Source organism: Phascolarctos cinereus, unplaced genomic scaffold, assembly GCF_003287225.1.
Source record: "Phascolarctos cinereus isolate Bilbo 61053 unplaced genomic scaffold, phaCin_HiC Scaffold_4;HRSCAF=312, whole genome shotgun sequence".
Taxonomy (NCBI): Eukaryota; Metazoa; Chordata; class Mammalia; order Diprotodontia; family Phascolarctidae; genus Phascolarctos; species Phascolarctos cinereus.
In genome coordinates, this window is record NW_027555847.1 from 679510963 (window position 1) to 679530256 (window position 19294).

At 47.6% G+C, this 19294-nt stretch overlaps 1 protein-coding gene across 4 annotated transcripts in view; it reads left to right on the forward strand.

Moving 5' to 3' along the window:
- JAK3 (Janus kinase 3) overlaps positions 1–16931 on the forward strand; it is a 40709-nt gene extending 23778 nt beyond the window's left edge. For 2 of the 4 annotated variants that reach the window (XM_021008805.2, XM_078154162.1), the window contains exons 13-24: positions 83–167; positions 352–479; positions 732–864; positions 1068–1219; positions 2396–2546; positions 3852–3991; positions 4717–4906; positions 6456–6580; positions 6915–7087; positions 9834–9951; positions 14094–14204; positions 14406–16931. In XM_021008805.2, coding sequence (XP_020864464.1) covers positions 83–167; positions 352–479; positions 732–864; positions 1068–1219; positions 2396–2546; positions 3852–3991; positions 4717–4906; positions 6456–6580; positions 6915–7087; positions 9834–9951; positions 14094–14204; positions 14406–14513 — 1614 coding nt within the window. In that variant the 3' untranslated portion in view covers positions 14514–16931. The remainder of the gene's footprint in view (positions 1–82; positions 168–351; positions 480–731; positions 865–1067; positions 1220–2395; positions 2547–3851; positions 3992–4716; positions 4907–6455; positions 6581–6914; positions 7088–9833; positions 9952–14093; positions 14205–14405) is intronic. The other 2 variants (XR_013486447.1, XM_078154163.1) reach the window with 2 other exon arrangements.
- The last annotated feature ends 2363 nt before the right edge of the window (positions 16932–19294 follow it).

Here is a 19294-nt window from a genome sequence, read left to right on the forward strand (position 1 = left end):
CTTGGATCAGAATGGAGTGGGGAGGGAGAGGAATGCCCTAGGAGGCTGGGCATCCATGTCCTCACACCATTCTCTTTCTCAGTCCTTCCTAGAGGCTGCCAGCATCATGAGTCAAGTGTCCCACCAGCACCTGGTGCTGCTGCATGGTGTCTGCATGGCAGGAGATAGTGAGTTCCCAGCTCAGGGGCCCTGCCCCCTTCCCCCATTTCCTCAGCCCAGGGCTCTGGGCCTTCTCCCATTCCCCTAGCCCTGGTCAGAGCCTCTCCCATCCTTCTTTCCCCAACCCTCATGTCTCCTTTCCCATTCTTTCTCCCTTTGTCTGCCATGTTTGCTTTCATAACCCTTCTCCAGGTATCATGGTACAGGAGTTTGTGAGATGGGGGGCACTCGATACCCACTTACGGAAGTGCGGGCCCCTGGTACCTGCCAGTTGGAAGCTCCAAGTGGCCAAGCAACTTTCTTACGCTCTCAACTACCTGGTGAGCTTAAGAGATGGGAGGGTGGTCTGGGCTGAGCTTTCCCCAATCCTGGAGACTTTGAGCTGCCGGCCCCCCCCCGACCGTGACCTGTATGGATGTGGTGGGTGCAGTCCTTCCTGCCCCTGCCAAGCTTCCCCTTCACTCCCTGCCTCCCCCATCCTCTGCCCAGCTTTGGTTTCCAGCCATGGGCAGTTCCCTGATGGGGGTGTCCCTCCTCCAACTTAATTGTCCTGATCTTTGCCTCCCACCTAGGAAGACAAAGGCATCATCCATGGCAATATCTCCTCCAAGAAGGTCCTCCTAGCGAGGGAAGGAACTGGGGGGAGCCCCCCTTTCATCAAGCTCAGCGACCCTGGGGTCAGTCCCACTGTGCTGACCAAAGAGAGTGAGTGTGGAGAAGACTGTCCCCCCTGGCACCTGCTTGGCCACAGCCCTTATTCTCCTGATGTGCCAGTCAGGGAGAGAGGACTGTCAGCCAGGGATGGGGGGTGAGGGTGGAGAATAGCTGGCCCCGAGCAGGAGGGTTATGGGGCTTGAGGCACCACTGTGCCCCCACTCCATGATGTTGCTGTGATCCTTCCCCCTCAGTGCTCACTGACCGGATCCCCTGGCTGGCTCCCGAGTGTCTGTGGGATGCCAAGCTGCTGAGCCTGGAATCTGACAAGTGGAGCTTTGGGGCAACACTCTGGGAGATATTCAGTGGGGGCACCATTCCCCTAAGTGCCCTGGAGCCCACCAAGGTAAGGGTAGAGCCACTGGGAGGTGGAAGGCTTCAGTTCTGAACCCTGCTCTGTTATCAATCAGCTCTCTGGTGTTGGGCAAGTGTCTTCCCCTCCCTAGGCTGCCTCAGTTTCCCCTTATCTAGAACGAGAGAGGTGGGTTTGAAGAACTTCTGAAATCCCCCTGAGTCCTGACAACTTGTGTTCTAATATCCATTATTCTGTGCTTTTAAGGTCCCTCCCAGTTCTGGGACTTAGCCAATCCATTAGGGAAAGTTTACAAAGTTCCACTATATGCCAGACGCTGTGCTAAGCAGTGGGAAGACAGAGACAGAAATGAAATCATCCTTGCCTTCGGGGAGCTTACATTCCATCAAGGAAGACAACATGCACGTACTTAATCAGACAAAAAACAAATACTGAGCTCCTGACTAGAGAAAGCCAGGTAGCAGAGTGGTCAGAGTAATGAGCTTAACATCAGGAAGACCTGACTCAGACACTTACCAGCCGTGTGAGCTTGGGCAAGTCACTGTACATTTGCCTGCCTCAGTTTCCTCAACTGGAAAATGGAGATAATGATAACACCTCCCTCACAGTGTTGTTGTGAGGATCGAATTAAATAATATTTAAAAAGCCCTTAGCACAGTGCTTGGCATGTGGCGGGTACTTAATAAATGCTTTTTCCCTTCCTCTTTCTCTTCCCTAATTTTATTCTAAGGGTTCTAACCTTTGTTTTATGTTCTGACATCTGTCCCAGCTCTGACATTCTGTGTCCTAAGGGCCCTCCCAGCCCTGACATGCTGTGTTCTAAGTCCCTCCCAGCTCTGACATCCTGTGTTCTAAGGGCCCTGACAACCTGTGTTCTAAGGGCCCTCCCAGCTCTGACATTCTATGTCCAAAGGCCCTTCCAGCTCTGACATCCTGTGTTCTAAGGGCCCTCCCAGCTCTGACATTCTAGGTTCTAAGAGCCCTCCCAACCGTGATATTCTGTACTATAATTATCCTCTTAGTTCCCTGTTCTAAGTACTCTCCCTTCTCTGATATTCTGTCTCTAATCTAAGGATGTCCCCACCCCTGCCTCTGGTATCCTATGCTCTCTAAAATGCCTTTCATTAGGGTTATCAATGGGTGAGTTAGGCAGCCCAGGTAGGGGCCCTGAATTGGAGGTTCTGTCTCATCCCTCCCTTCCTCCTTCAGAAACTCCAGTTCTACAAGGAGAAGCAGCAGCTGCCAGCCCTGAAATGGACAGAGCTAGCCACCCTGATCGGCCAGTGCATGGAGTACACTCCTCACCTGCGGCCCTCCTTCCGAGCCATCATCCGGGATCTCAATAGCCTCATCACCTCAGGTACCCATAGGGAGCCGGAGGATGCAGGCTGGGCCTCAGGATGAGAGGGAACACACATGAAGCATCTGGTCAAAGCCGTGTGGGAAACTCAGACCCAGCTGGACATAATCAATCAGTTGGCAGGCACAATTGAATCACCTGTCATGTGTCAGGCACTGTGCTAGGCAACCCATTAAGGAAGCAGCCCCTCCCCCTTGGACCGGTCCTGTGAAGTGAAATCAATAACACAAATATTTGTACTATGTCCCTGGGAGGTGGGAGCGGCAGGAGTGCTTTGTGAGTCTTAAAGTGTTCCAAAGACAGGGGCTATTCCTTATCTTGGACCCCAGGCTCCAATCAAGTCTGGCTCCCATGCATCATGGTGACACTGAGTTACTGAGGGCCAAAGCCAGGGAAATCCGAGTCCTAGAAGATTCTACCAACCCAATAAGGCTTCAAATATGGGCCCGGGGATTTATGGCCTGTACCTCCGCCATGTAAGAATTGGCCTCACTAAATGTGGAGGCTAATGAAAGGAAACAAGCATTTATTAAGCGCATGCTGTACGCCAGGTCTGCCCCAGTCACAGCTGAGACTTTGTAGCAGTGCAAGAAGACCACTTCCTCAGGTACTGAGGGATTACCATTCAGATTAGCGGGACCTGCAGCAGATCCTGTAGCCTTGAAGTTTGCAAGATTGGCTGCCAGGGGTTGGGAGTCAAGAGACCTGAGTTTCGAGCTCAACTCTGTTAGCTGTCCTGGGTAACCCTGAGCAAGTCCCTTGACCTTCTGGGCCTGACTTTGTCTCTAAGGACCCTTTCGGCTCAAAATGCTGTGATGCAGTGAAGTAGGGCCAGGGCAAGGATGTCAAAGGGAGGCAGATTTGGACTCAGTTTAAGAAAGAACTTCCTATCAGAGCTCTCCAACAATGCACTCTGGCTCACAGGAGGTGTGAGGTCCCTATGGGCAGAAGAGCACCAAGCAGGGACTGAATGATCACTTGTTGAGACTGATGCAGGGGTGGGGAACCTGCAGCCTCAAGGCCACATGGGCCCCTCTAGGTCCTCAAGTGTGGCCTTTTGAGTGAATCAGTCAAATCAGTCCACACCTGAGGACCTAGAGGGGCACATGTGGCCTTGAAGCCCCAGGTTCCCCACCCCTGAAGAGGGAACTATTCCCATTTCAGGTGGGGGTTGGGGTAGGCGATGCTGAGATCTCTTCCAGCTCTGAGGTTCTGAACAAAATGAGATAAGAGCACCTCGTAAAGTGTTTTGCAAACCTCAAGGCACTATATAAATACGAGTTAATACTACTATTATCCCGATAGATTATGAGCTCCTCTCAGATCTCTCACCTAGTGCTGTGGCGGCTCGGGATGGACTCTGGAGCAGCGCTCACCTGATGGCTGGCCAGGACCCCACCCTCTTTGAGGAGAGACACCTTAAATATATCTCCCTGCTGGGCAAGGTGAAGGGCATATGGAAAAGGGATGGGGAGGTGAAGGACCCAGGCTTAGCCTTAGTGATATCTGACTTAGCCTATGCTCCATCTCCCCGGTTAGGCTCTTCTTCATCCTTCCAGCTGCTGCTTCCTTGGGCAGACTTCCCAATGGTGCTTAAAGCCTCCTGGACCTTGCTAAGTGCCCTAGCTGAAATCTCTATTTGTTATCTCCCTGCATAGTTTCAGTTAGTGGTGCGTCAGACTTTTAGACAGAGGGGTCAGGGTTCAAGATTCTGATTGGGCAGAAGTTAATAGCTTGATATAGTAGAAAGGGCAAATGGTTCTGGAGTCTGAGGAGTCGGGTTCAAATCTGACCTTGGAAGTGTCCTCATTTCCCTAGGCCTCAGTTTCCTTAACTGTAAAAAATGATGGGGTACAACCAAATGGCCTCTCTCCTGCTTCTGGATCTATGATCTTATGAATCCTCAAGCAGACTGTAAGCACTTTGAGAGCAGGGATTGTCTTCTTTCTCTTTGTATCCCCAGCATTTAACACATAGGAAGCAATTAAATCCTTTTTCTTTCATTCATTCATTCATTGTCTTTTTAACATATTAATATGTATACATGTTTCCCATCTAAACTAGGAGATCCTTGAGAACAGTGTATGTTTTGTGTTTTTTTCTTTTATCTCCTTAACACATGTCTGCGCAATATTGGCATTTAATAAACGTTGGTTGATCTGAACCACAGGGCAACTTTGGCAGTGTGGAATTGTGTCGCTATGACCCGCTGGGAGATAACACGGGAGCGCTGGTGGCAGTCAAGCAGCTACAGAACAGTGGGCCCCAGCAGCTTCAGGACTTCCAGCGAGAGGTGCAGATTCTGAAAGCATTACACAGTGACTTCATAGTCAAATATCGAGGCGTCTGCTATGGCCCAGGTGAGTGCAGCCTGGGAGAGGGCGGCCCACGAGGAGACGGCAGTGATGGGAGAGGGGGAGGTCATCATCAGATGAGGACTTAGAAAGCAATCGTGGCTCGTCCAACTTTCTTCATTTTAAAAATGAACAACTGAGGGGCGGCTAGTGGTGCAGTAGAGCTAGTGGTGCAGTAGATAGAGCACTGGCCCTGAAGTCAGGAGGACCTGAGTTCAAATCCAGCCGCAGACCAAACACTTGACACTTACTAGCTGTGTGACCCTAGGCAAGTCACTTAACCCCAATTGCCTAAAAACAAACCAAAAAAATAAAACAACACACAACCAGAGACCCACAGAAGGGAAATGATTTCTTCTCCCCAGGTCATCTCTTGGTAGAGGTGGGATTCATACCCAGGGCTCCTGACTCCTACTCTACTGGTCTTTTCAATATATTTCAGTCATCAATGCTTGAGCTCCCTGCTGCTAGAACTGCTCAGGGAAAGGCTGGCTGGCCACTTGTCAGGATGTCCTAGAGAAGGTTCATCTACCAGACAGCAGGGCAGAGTAGATGACTAAGTCAATTCAGCTTAACATTCTTTTTATTAAATCCCTCCTGTGTGCCAAGGCACTGTGCTAAGTGCTAGAACCACAAAGATAATAATGAAACAAGCCCTGCTCTCAAGGTCCTGCTTATATTCCACTGGGGGGAGGGGTGGGAGGTAGAGAGGCAAAATATACACAAATAAGGAAATATAGATAAAAATAAATCCAAAGTAATTTTTATGGGGAAGGAGCATTAACAACAACTGAGGAATCTGGATAGGAGGCAGTATTAACTTATGCTGAGATTTGAAGGGAGCTTGGGATTCCGGGAGGCAGAAGTGAAGAAGGTGAGCATTCCAGGCAGGGGGTACAGCCTGGACAAAGGCTTAGAGGCAGTAAATGGAAGGTTAAGTACCAGAAAACAGCAAATCGCCCAATTTGCCCAGAGGGTAGAGTAGGTGTGAGGGGGAATAATGTGTTATCAGCCTGGAAAGATAGGCTGCAGGGCAGGGGAGGGAGCTGTACAACACATGACCGATATACATGAGGAGCTACCAGGGATCAGGACAGGCTTTCAGTGGGAGATGGCACTTGGTCTGAGCTTTAGTGGACGCTCCAGACACTAAGAGGCAGAGGTTCAAGCAGGCCAGGCTGAAGCTAGGTGCCGAGGAGGACAGCCATCTTGTCTATGGGCTTTAAAACGCCACAAAAATCTTTGCCTCCCAGCAGCCCCGTGAGGAAGGAGCAGAGGGGGCTCTTTGGGCCTTAGCGTTAGAGAGGAGCGGTAATTAGCTCAGTCACACAGCCAGGAAGTGTGGGCATCTAGATTCAAACCCAGGGATGCTGAGGCCAGGCCAGAGCTTTCTTTCTCCCACCCCACCCCATGCTGCCTAGGGACCTCCAAGGCCCCTTCCAGCTTTTGATTCTGGGTTCTCAAATTCTCCGGCTTGGGGTTCTCCCAAGGGAGAACCTTGTGAGGGGGAGAGGTGGGGAACGCAAGACTGACAGCAGCTGTTGTTCCTACCCAGGCCGACAGAGTCTGCGCCTCGTTATGGAATACCTCCCCAACGGCTGCCTCCGGGACTACCTGCAGCGTCACCGGGCCCACCTAGACCCCTGTTTCCTCCTCCTCTACGCTTCCCAGATCTGCAAGGTTCCTAGGGGCAGAGGGGCTGGGAGGAGGGTCTGTGGAGGCAGGAGCAGAGAGATCTCTGGGTATTGGAGTGGTTCCCATTTTCCACTGAGCCAACTGGGCCAGCAGGCAGAGCTAGGGAGGAACACTGGGGCCATGGTGTTCCCTCTCCAGTACATACTCACAGGCCTTGACTGACCAGGTCTGGGAAACGATCAGGGTCTGAGTCAGGATAGAGAGATCATGATCTGGAAGGGGATCACAGACCGGCTTTAAAGATCTGGGGTCAGAGCCAAGGCTGGGGGTCATCACAATCAGTACTGGGGTCCTCCCTGACCTTCAGCCCTCCTTCCAGGGAATGGAATACCTGGGCTCTCAGCGATATGTTCACAGAGACTTAGCCAACAGGAACATCTTGGTGGAGAGTGAGAGCCACGTGAAGATTGGAGACTTTGGCCTGGCCAAACTTCTTCCCCAGGACAAAGAATACTACGTAGTCAGGGAGCCTGGCCAGAGCCCCATCTTCTGGTGAGTGCCCGGAGCCCCCAGTTTCACCCCTTCCCCTTCCCCGTGTCTCATGTGCCCTGGCAAGTATTAAGAGAGTTGCCTCCCCTCTCCATCCTTCACCCTGTTCTAGTCCCTGGAGAGCCTGGGATGGTCTCGGGAGATGCCTTCAGTAAGGGGTGTGTGTGTATGTGTGTGTGTGTGTGTGTGTGTGTGTGTGTGTGTGTGTGTGTGTATTCACCCTGCAATTGTCTGTATCGCTCACCCATACATTTCTCTTCCTCTCTTTCTCTCTGCTCCATTGCCCTTTCCCCAGAAGGAAGGAGTACTAATACACAAACCTCTCTTAAGCACCTGCTATGTGTCATAAGACCCTAAGCTCTGAACTGGGCCCAGCCTCCTAGGGCACCCAACACCAATGCACAGCATTCAACTCAAGAAGTAGTTCTTAAAGGTTTACTTGGTGCCAGGCGATAAGCTAGACTGTGGGCTCTTGTAAGAAGGGTTGAAACACTGGGGCTCTGGCTCAGGGTGGAAAATTTTATAGTGCTATCCCATGATAAATTTCCTCTTCTGTTCAACAACTGGGCTCTGAGCCTGGACAGTCATTTGGAAAGGCTGCCTGGAAGAGGAAGCATCAGAATCGCTCCCCTGGGTGGAAGTCTGGGGGAGCAATAATTATAGCAGTTATATTGGCTAGGATTTAGATGGTACTTCAAGGTTCACAAAGTGCTCTACAAATATTATCTCATTTGATCCTCACAACACCTCTGGGAGGTTGGTGTTCTTATTATCCCCAGTTAACAGATGGGGAAACTGAGGCCAAAGGCAGTTAAGTGGCTTAGCCAGGCTCACACACCTAGTAATGACTGAGGCTGGATTTGAACTCAGATTTCCCTGATTCCAAGTCCAGCCCTCTGTCCGTTGGGCTGCCTAGGGGTGTTAGCCTTCAGGGAACAAGGAAAGCCTAGTCAGAGGTACAGAGGCAGAGGAACTGTACAATTTGGCTGAAGCGTAAAGCAAGTAGAAGGGAGTAACATGAGATAAGTGTGGGAAAGGATTATAGATTGAGCATTAAAAGGTGCCTTCCAGGTCACCTGATCCTCTCATTTTACAGATAACAAAGCTCGGGCCCAGGTGATTTGCCCAGGTTTGCCCAAGTTGAAACAGTGTGTGGAAGAGTCAGGATTTGAACCTAGCTCTTTCTAACCCTACCTCCAGCCACAGAACCACTATACACTTCCCAAGGGGGGTTGTAGCAGACCCTGAAGGATCAGGTGGAAGATTTTTAACTACCCCTGAGGTAATAGGGAGTTTTGGAAGATTTCTGACCCAAAGATGGACAGGTCTGGGTATCTGGAAGTTGATCCTGGCAGTAGTGTGAGAAGGTGGGGAGGGAGATTCAGAGTGGAAAGCTCTGGAAGGAGGCTAGAGCATTAGTTCAGGGAGATAGTAATGAGGACCTGTCCTCTGGGGATGGTCTTGGAAGTGAGAGGATATGTGTAAGAGCTGCTTCTGCTAGGATGGGGTTATTGATCCTTTGTTAGACTTAGGAGAGAGGCAAGAGTCAAAGATAACACGAGGCTGTGGAAAAGGGAGACCTGGGACCTAGATGGAGCCATAGACAGAAATTACAAAGCCATTAGGAGGATGGGGTTAGAGGGAAAGACAAGAGTCTGGTTTGGAGGTGGTGGTAGGACGTCCAGTGGAGATATCCTAGAGGCAGTGGGAGGTACAGAGCTGAAGAGATAAGAGATTTGGGTGCCCGGGGCAGCTAGGTGGTGCAGTGGACAGAGCACTGGCCTTAGAGTCTGGGAAACCTGAGTTCAAATTTGCCCTCAGACACTTACTAGCTGTGTGACCCTGGGCAAGTCACTTAACCCCAATTGAAGAAGAAGGAAGAGGATGAGGAGGAGAGACTTGGGAGCCATCTACAGAGAGAAGGGTATTCGAAACTAAGCATGTACAGTATATTTGAGATCTCCCAGTCTGTGACCTCAAGGAACTTCCATTCTATGACAAAGATTTGGATAAACAAGGAGTTGTAAGCTAGACGAAGGAGGAAGGCCCTGGCACATGGAGTGTGGGGTGTGGAGAATAAGGAAAGGCCTCATGTGGAAGGAGGCACACAAGCTGGGTGTGGAGAATGTATGAAGAAAAGATGGCAGCTGACAATGTTCAAATCCTATGACCCAGAGTCTTCCAAGCCAATCTTAGGCCACCCTGCTCTGGGGGTGGAGGTGGGGTGAGAGTAAGAGGAAAAAATTAGGAGCATTTGATCGTAAGGAGTGGACTAGGGTAGAATAGAAGAATAACCCAACTGAGGTTATAATTAATAACTTAGCATTAGAGTAATTATAATAAGTCATACAGAGCTTTAAGGCTTACAAGATGAACATCCCTGCAAGGTGAGAGAACTATGCCTAATTCTCTTCATTTCTTTTCCTTTTGTTTCCTATCCCTCTTCCTTTTGCCATCAGACCCCATCCCCTTCTCTCTTCTCTTCTCCCTTTGCAGAGCCCTAGCTAGCAAGGTGGTCTCTGAGTTTGGGAGTTGACTCATCTGTCATAAGGGAGGGCATTTGGAGTTATAATAAGGTTCCTAAATTGCTAAAGGAGGAGGAAATATGTTCTGGGATGAACAGGAGAGGAATTTATCCTGGGATAGCACTATAAAATTTTCCACCCTGAGCCAAAGCCCCAGTGTCCTGACCCCTCTTACAATGCTGTTCTCCTTCCTCTCTCTCTTCCTCTCCTTTCTGCCTGACCAGGTATGCCCCAGAGTCCTTGTCAGACAACATCTTCTCCAGGGAGTCTGATGTCTGGAGTTTTGGCGTGGTCCTCTATGAGCTTTATACATATAGTGACAAAGCCCACAGCCCTTCAGAGGTGAGTACCTTTCCTCCTTCCCTGCCTCATGGCCTGCCAAGCTGAGAGACTCTCTGGACATGGGGCTCCCGACGTACACCCTGACCTTTGTTCACCCTGCCTCTGGACCACATCTCACTCCTTCACCTTTCCATTTCTCTCCTTTCTTCTATCTCTGTGCCCTTTTGGAACTGGCTGCTAGTCTATCCTTTTGAGATTGTTTCCGAATCTTCCTTCTTACCTCAGATGCTGGAGAGAGGAAAGAGTGCTGGCTCTGGTGTGAGAAGGTCACTTCTGGGACTTTTGACCCCAAAGGGCCTTTTGACAAGTCATCAACTCCCTTAAGTATAAAATGAGGCTCTTGAATGAAATGATCATAACATCCTTTCCAGGACTAAATCTATGATGCTATGACCTGGCTCTGAATCCCTGCCCTTCCACTTACGAGCTATGTGACCTTGTATAGGTCACTTAGCCACTTTGTGACTCAGTTTCCTCATGTGTAAGAAAAATATTAATACCTGGGACTGCTTACTTTGTGTGGGATGTTTGAGAATCAGATAGGCTATAGATCTGGAAAGAACCTTAGTGACAACTAGCCCAGCCCCTTCATTTTGCAGAAAGACCTGGCATTAAATCCCTCCTCTGACACATACTAGCTGTGTGACCCTGGGCAAGTGATCCGAGAAACTCTCTAATGCTCTGAGTCAGAACAGTTGCTGATCTGTCTGTTGGTGGAACTCACCACGAGTTCTCTACGCCAAAGAAATCACATGTCTGATTGAAATCAAAGGTCTGATAAAAATGCGTGTGTGTGTGTGTGTGTATATGTATATATATATATGTACATATATACATGTATATGTGTATATATGTAGATACACATACATATGCATACACATATACATCTATGTGTATGTATGTATATATGTGTGTATATATGTATATGTGTATGTATATACATATATCTTCCAAACTCTAGGCTTTCCATGGTTCGACACAGTCCACTCCTCCCTATGACTCAGTTTCCCTATCTATAAAATGAGAGACTGTGGCATAGTATAAAGGGCACAGGATTTGAATGTAGTCTCAGCTACATGACTTTGGGCAATTTACATAACCTGTATGGGACTCAGTTTCTTTATCTATAAAATGAAGCTGTTGTATCACCCTCCACCCCACCCCATTCCCAGGCTACCTTCACTCCACTTTATGCATCCTTAACCTCTTTTTGTGACTTTGACAATCAGTCTTGTGAAGTATATAGACCTCTTCTCAGAATCATGTTGTTAAATAATTAAAGCAAGTTCTAATGTTCCATTAGAGGTTAGTGAAAATAAAGATGTCATTTTTTCCCCATCTAAGTTCATGGACCCCTCTCCCTTCCCCCCCCAAAAAAAATCTCTCCCTGACCCTGGTTTTAAGAACCCTCTGCTCAACACACACACACACACACACACACACACACACACACACATATACACACACGTATATATATGTGTATATGTGTATACATGTACATTTATACCTATATATGTGTACATATACACACACATGGGTCTGGAGTACCATTTATATATGAAAGGATAGGGGACTTGTGTTTGATGTATGTGTGAATAGCCCCTTCCCCCTTAGAATGCCCCTTTCCTCAACTGCTTTCTGGTCACACAGTCAGTCAGGAGCAGACCCAAAACTTAAGCCTAGATCTTCTGACCCTCAGTTCCAGACTCTTGCCTCCACACAGTTCTTTCCATACTCCAAAATTCCACTTTATCTGTGATCTCATTCACTTGAAGTCCCTTGCCAAGATGAACCTTGACCTGTTCATCTCTTGTCCGTGTGTCCTCCCTTCATTTTCAGGATGGGGAGGGATAGCCACCCAATGTGTTGAGGGCTTTCCTGTCCTCCTCTTGACATTACATGCTATTGGACCCTACAAGTATCTCTGAAAACAGCTACACAAACCCCTGAAGCTTGGGACAGTACACTCTCCACATTGGAAGCAGACTCTTACCTTAACAAAGAGTTTAAAACTCAAGTAATTGGCTGGGATCATGAGCAAGCAGCGCAAAAAGAGTCAGACTATATCATCTTACTTTGGTGAAAAAGAAGATCAAAATATACAACCAGAAGAAGACAACAAAGTTAAAGCTCCTACATCCAAAGCCTCCAAGAAAAATATGAATCAGTCCCAGGCCTTGGAAGAGCTCAAAAGGGACTTTGAGAAGCAAGTAAGGGAAGTAGAGGAAAAACTGGGAAGAGAAATGAGAGTGATGCAAGAAAATCATGAAAAACAAGTCAACAGCTTGCTAAAGGAGACCCAAAAAATAGTGAAGAAAATAACACCTTAAAAAACAGCCTAACCCAAATGGCAAAAGAGGTCCAAAAAGCCAATGAGGAGAAAAATGCCCTAAAAAGAAAAATTGGCCATTACATGCTATTAATGGGGCACCCTAGCTATTCGTTAAGGTTATCTCTTGAATTTGGTATGGGGTCAATCCATTTCTGATGCATCCCTCTCACCCTGATACTCATGAATGAAACCAAGGCTTATCTAGATAACATTCATTTATTCAACAAGTATTTATGTAGTGCAATGCCCTATGGTAGGCACTAAGGGGGAGAGGTAGACAAATAAATGCAGGCAGTGTGTTGTAAGGAAAGAGCCTCTACTTTCAGAGTTAGAGATCTTGGGTTCTCTAGAAAGTCCTCTCTGCCATTCTGGGTTAAGTGACTTGCCCAGGGTCACACAGCCAGTAAGTATCATGTGTCTGAGGCCAGATTTGAACTCAGGTCTTCCTAACCCCAGAGAGTTGGTGCTCTATCCACTGTGCCACCTGTCTGCTCCCAATCTATGTGATCTTGATTGATTCACTTTCAGTATCTCAGTTTCCCCAAATGTAAAATGAAAGTGTTATACAAAGTCAGGTGTTCTTAAAAAATTTTTTTTGTGCCATGTGCCCCACTGACAGTGTAGTGAAACCTAAAAGACTCCTTCTCAGAATGTTTTTAAAAACATAAAATAAAATGCATAAGATTACAAGGAAAACCAGTCATTTTGAAACAATTAGGAAGCTGAATGGGGTGGTACATGTATGCTTGTATTCCAAGTTACTGGAAGGGAGGCTCAGGCTGGTGAGTCATGATTATCTGTGAGTGGCCCCTGGGCTTGCAGAAACAGTGAGACAGGTAGCCCCAGACCCCTCCCCCCCTTAAAAAGAAATGGTTATCGAAAGGTTTTAAAACCAAGTCCACGGGCTCCCGGCTAAATACTCCTGCACTACAGGGGTCTCCAAGATTGCTTTCAGCTCAAAATCTATATCTAACTAAATCAATCTTTTATTAGATTGATGTAAATATATTGATACAAATAAATCTAAATATACAATCAATATACAAATATCTTGATACAAATCAATGTAAATGAGATCCTGTCCCTGCCTCCTTGGAGATGTGACTAGGCCAGCAATCACCCTGCTCCAAATGTGAATATTAGCACATAGGAGGGGTAGGAATGAGGGCTAGGAATGAGGTGTGTCTGGGGATTAGAGCAGTCTTCTTGAAAGAAGTGACCTTGGAGGTAGATTTTACAGGATGAATGCAACACAGTGTCACTCTGTGGTAGAAGGCCAGGGGTGGGAAGGCCAGCTTCTTGGCCAGCCCCGCTCAACTGGTTCTCCCTTGGCTTCTAGAGAAAAGCCTGTGGGAGGCCTCTGCCTCCACCCGGGGGGGGGGGCCTTCTCCCTGGCTCCTCATCCCCCAATCCTATAGTGGCTTCCGTTGTAAGGTAAAGAGGGGGGTTTGCCTGGCCATGCACCTCAGTGCCCACAGGGACACTAGATGGCGGATCTTGGCTTGTGTCCAGCTAGAAGCTTGTCCATGGGGACCGATCTCTGCATGGGGGAGCAGAGCAGGGCTCTGTCTGTCCTTTAGACCTGACCTGAGAGCCTCCTGTCCTTCTGTTCACCCGTTCTTTCATCCTGCCTAAGGGCCTGCCTGGGCCTCCTCTGACCCTTTGCTGAGATCCCTACATGAAATGACAGGTTCTCACACCGTGTGAGACCTTCCTCTCTCTCCCTTGCCCCCCCTTGGTGAACTTTGCTCTTTGCCCCAGTTCATCTTTTGTCTCTCCCCCTGAGTGTCTCCTTCCCTCACCCCACCAGGAGTTCTTCCGAATGATGGCATGTGACCGCTCCATGCCCATCCTCTGCCACCTGCTGGAGCTGCTTACGGAGGGCAGGCGGTTGCCCACTCCTCCTGGCTGCCCAGGAGAGGTAAGCCAACATCCCCCCTCCCTCAATAGGGGCCTGGGCTGGGGCAGCTAAGAAAGGGTGAAGACCTTCTGGTGTTCTCTCACTGGCGAGGTGAAACTCATCCAGGAGGGAAAGCCTGGGGAGGAGCTGGGGGTGAGAGATGAGTCCCCTCTGAGGGAGGTCTGTCTGTAAGGCTAAGCCCAGTCTCTCCTACCCTCACAGGTTCGAGAGATCATGAGGAGCTGTTGGGCCTACAACCCCAAGGACCGGCCTTCCTTCTGTGCCCTGGGGCCCCGGCTTGATGCTTTGTGGGCTGGGCGCAGAGGGTAGCAGCTGGTGGCGTTGGAGAAAAGTTCTCCATTTAGGAATTGGAGGGCCTGGGTTCAAATCCTGACTTTGCTACAGATTCACTATGGGACCTTGGGCAAGTCTTTTCCTCTTCTCTTAAGCTCAGTTTCTCCATTGGTCTAGTTAACTCAAAGTTCTTTTCTAGCTCTCAAGTCCAATAATCTTAAGAAGAGAAAGGCCTTCCCTCTCTCCCTTTCGTCTTGCTGAAGGGCAAGGCCGATTGTCCCTAACTCCCAAATGGAGAAAAGAGGCACAGGAACCCAAGATGGACAGCAGCAGCTTAGGACAGGCCAGAAGTGGGGAGCTCACGTGGTTCCTTCTTGTGGAGACTCTTTGCTCTCTACTGGACCAGGAAGAAGGGAAGAAAGGACCTTGTCTGTGTAGACAGGCCCTACGCTACCCTCCCTCCCTTCCTCCAGGGCACTGCCACTCCTGAGCCTACCTTCCTCAAGTGGCTTTGCCAATATTTAAGAGACTAAAGCAACATTTAACTAGAATACAGAATTACTAAGTTACAGCGTCTGGGTCTGCTTTTGAAACACTCCAATTCTGTCCACACGGGTCTGGGCCATCAGCCCCCCCTCACTGACTTGAGCTAACTTCTTACTTGGCTATCACGTGAGAATTTCCTCCCAGCCACGCTTGCCTTAAATACAATACCTAATATCCTCCAGCCCCCCTCATGAGGGCAGATCTTTGTAGCTTGCTCAGTATCCAAGCTGTTTCAAAATAGGCTGCCTTGAGAGGTAATGAGTTCCCCATCAACACAGGTCCCTTAAGTGGCTGCTAGATGACAATTATATGCCTGGCCGTTTAAGAGGTAATTTTGTAAGAGCTGGATTAAGTGATCTCAATTCTTTAAGAGTCGGATTAAGTGATCTCTAAATTGCCTCTGAGATCTTGTGAGACTGATGAACAGTTCCCATGGAAGTTTAAAGAAGCCTCCCCTTTTACATAACAGGAACATCGGGGAGGGAGGTGGCGAGGGTCGGGGTGCCCAGAGCCTTGGACTAGGAGTCAGGAAGCTTGGACTTCTAACTCCTCTGCTTACTTACTAGCTGCATGACCTTCAGCAAGTTAGCTCCCTTCCCAGAGATGCTAAAAACAGCTCTATCTGCTAATCCGTGTGCATTCCATCTCCCATCTCCAGGACCCTGCACAAGCCCAGGTCCACTAGGTCCCCTCAACAAGCCTCCAGACGGTACCACCTTGCCCTGCCTACCTCACAAAGAGGTTATAAACCATGAAGCGCTGCAGAAATGGGAGCTAATGACTCTTGTTGTACTCCTAACCTGCTCTCTGGGGAGCAAGAGCCCCAGCACCACAATGAGATCTAGAGAGCGAGGGTCCCATTCCACGGTCACGTGGAGGGAAGTCAGTGAGATCAAAGGATTCCCTCTCTAGGGGCCAGGAATCTGGAGAGGAGGCAGGCGGTGGCCATGTGGAGCACTGTCCCCCGTGGGAGATTCACCCCAGGTTCCTCCAGGGGGTGGAAGTGCACCCCACTCCACCTTGAGGGCCCGATGACAGAAGATACTAAACGAACATCCCCAGAGCCTCACAGGTCTGACGAGAGGCTGCTCAAAGTGCATTGTGAAGGGATAAAGCCGTTAAAAAAAAAAAGACTCAAGATATTTCAAAAGGTTTTCTTTACCTTGGGAGGGAGCCACAGATAAAATTTCAATGACTAACAATAAGCAGAAGGCACAGGGTATATAACTCCGGAGTGACTGATGGGAAATCGGAGACGGGAGGAAGCAAGGGGGGGAACGCGGGAGGGAACGTGGCAGGCTGCGGTTTCTCGGGTCCCTCCCATGTGTGGGAAAGTGCCTAAGGGTGTGGGGGGGGGGTCATGTTTCCAAAAGTTATGTACCTGGAACTTCTTTGGATTTTGTTTGTTTAACATCTTGTCTGCAAAATCATTGTCCTATGAAACAATGTTAAGGTAGTCGGGACCTGTGTTGTTGCTTCTTCGGGGGGTTACGTGGCAACAGAAATTCCAATAGACAAACAATGGCCGAATATTCAGCCTCGACTTTGTGCAGGGTCCTGGTGCTCAGTGCTGGGGATACGGGAATAAAAAATGACGAGTCTCTGCGCTCAGGGATCCCAGTACCCATCAATCAGTCAATTAGCAAGCAAACATGGATGAAAGGGCTGCTATTTGCCCGGCATTATGCTACCTAGGCTCTGGGGATTGTTGTGTCGCTGAAAGAAAAACTCAGAAACAGTCACTAGTCAACAGATTTTTTTTTTCACTTGCAATGCAACGGAGATGAACACAGAGAGATATCTCTGAGTACAAACTCACCTTGATTTTCTTATAGGGCTTCCTTTCAGTTAGTTGGTCAATAGTCAATGGCCCTTATTCAAAAATCAATAAACGTTTATTAAAGGCCAGATACTGCGCTATGTACTGGAGATGCAAAAAGAAGCAAAAGACAGCCCCTGCCCTCAAGGAGCTCACAGTCTAATGAGGGAGACAATGAGCAAACAACTTTTTACAAATGAATTCTGGACAGGCTAATTTGGAAATAATCAACAGATGAAAGGCTCTTGTAATTAAGGGGGATTGGGTAAGGCTTCATGTAGAAAGTGGAATTTTAGCTGGGACCTGAAGGAAGCCAGGGAAGGCAGGAGGCAGAGATGGGGAGGGAGGGTATTTCACAAATGCGAGAGAGCCAGAGAAAAGACACAGAGCTGGAAGATGGAGTGTCTTGTTCATGAAATGGTAAGGAGACCGGTGTGACTGGATCCTGGACACGTGAAGGAGAGTAAGGTGTTAAAAAAAAAAAAAAAGATAGGAAAAGACCAGATTATACAAAATTGAAGCACAGAGTTCTCTGTTCTGATACCCAACCAGGTGTAAGAATTTCTGGGAGTATAGGAAAACAATTTCATAGTTAGGGAAAGTAATAAGCACCTACTATGTGCCAGGCACCTTACAACTCATCTTATTTCATCCTCACAACAACCCTTGGAGATAGGTGCCATCATTATCCCCATTTTACATGTTATAGATTATAGATGTTCAATTATGCAAAAAATATTACCGTATTAGTCAAGTTGCAAAAGAAAACACAGACCCAAAAGGAGAAAAAAAAACATGAAAAAAATTATAGAAAGTAACAAGTAGTTTTGTTTATTCTCTATTCAGACAATATCAGTTCTTTCTCTGGAGGTGGATAGCATTTCTCATCATGAGTCCTTTGGGACTGTCTTGGATCATTGCATTGCTGAGAAGAGCTAAGTCATTCATAGTTGATCATCATACAGTATTGCTGTTGCTGTGTGTAATGTCCTTCTGGTTCTGATCACTTTACTTTGCATCAGTTTGTGTAAGTCTTCCCAGGGAGCAATCTCTTTCAAAAGATAACTCAGCTAATAGGGAATATTTTTTTTCTTACCAAAGGCAAAATATCAGTCTATGTATTCTACAGATCACAACAATGTAAATGGAAAGAACCACAAAAAAAAGTGAATGTTGCAAAATTATAAAGAACAAATTTGGTTCAGAGAAAGAGATAAAAGACACCCCGATCTCAATCCTTTGCAGAGATGGTGGTTTCAGATATGTTGTATGTTGCAAATATTTCCAGATTTTTTTTTGTTGTATTGATCACTTATACTGATTATTTTCCTCTTCTTTTTAAATTTTTTTTGGGGGGGCTAAACAATGGGGTTAAGTGACTTGCCCAGGTTCACATAACTAGTGTCTGAGGTCAAATTTGAACTCAGGTCTTCCTGAATCTAGGGCTGGTGCCACTGGAATTTATTGAGTAAGGGAATGTTATAGTAAGACTTGTACTTTAGGGAAATAACTTTGACACTTGTAAGGCAGATGAACTGAAAAGGAAGAGGACTAAACATGGGTTGTGGCCATGTGAGTACAGAGAAAGGAACAGGTACCAAATATACTTGCATAGGATTGAGTGAGAGTGAAGAGGTGAGGATGACACTAAGGTTGCAGACCTGAGTAAATGGTAGGGTCCTCAAAAAATAGTGAAGATCAGAAGAAGGGAGACTTTGGGGGAAAAGATAATGAGTTCTATTTGTACATGTTTAGTTCAAGATGCCTATCAACCATCCTGTTTGAAATGCCTAGTGACAAGTTGGGTGATGTGGTCCAGGAGAGGGTTTAGGGCTACATATATTGACCTGAGTCATCTTGGGAGTTGATAATTAAGTCAATGGGACCTGATGAGGTGGAAGTATAGAGGGATAAGAGAAAAAAAATAGCTAGCATTTATACAGCCCCTTAAGGCTTGCAAAGCACTTGGCAAATACGATTTGATTTGATCCTTACAACAACCCTGGGAGGTAGGTACTATTACTATTTCCATTTTTACAGGTGAGGAAACTTAGGCAAGCAGAGGTTAAATAACTTGCCCAGGGTCAAAAACAAAGTTGGAGGTATGATATGGGTAATGATCCAGCAGAAAAAAACAGTGAGAAGAAGACTACAGATAAGTAGAGGGAAAACCAAGAGAGAACAGGGTCAAGAAAATCAAGAGAGGAGAAATTATTCAGGAGGAGGGATGCGGGGAAGTCACCACTGTCAGTGGTCAAGAAGGATGACGATATTTATATAAATACAGTATTTATAGAGTTCTCTCTGTGGTGGCAAAGAACTGGAAGCTGCAGGGATGCCCATCAGTTGGGGAATGGCTGAACAAGTTGTGGTATATGATTGTGGTGGAATGTTACTGTGCTGGAAGAAGTGATTAGCTTGTTGATTTTAGAAAAAACATGGATAGACTTGC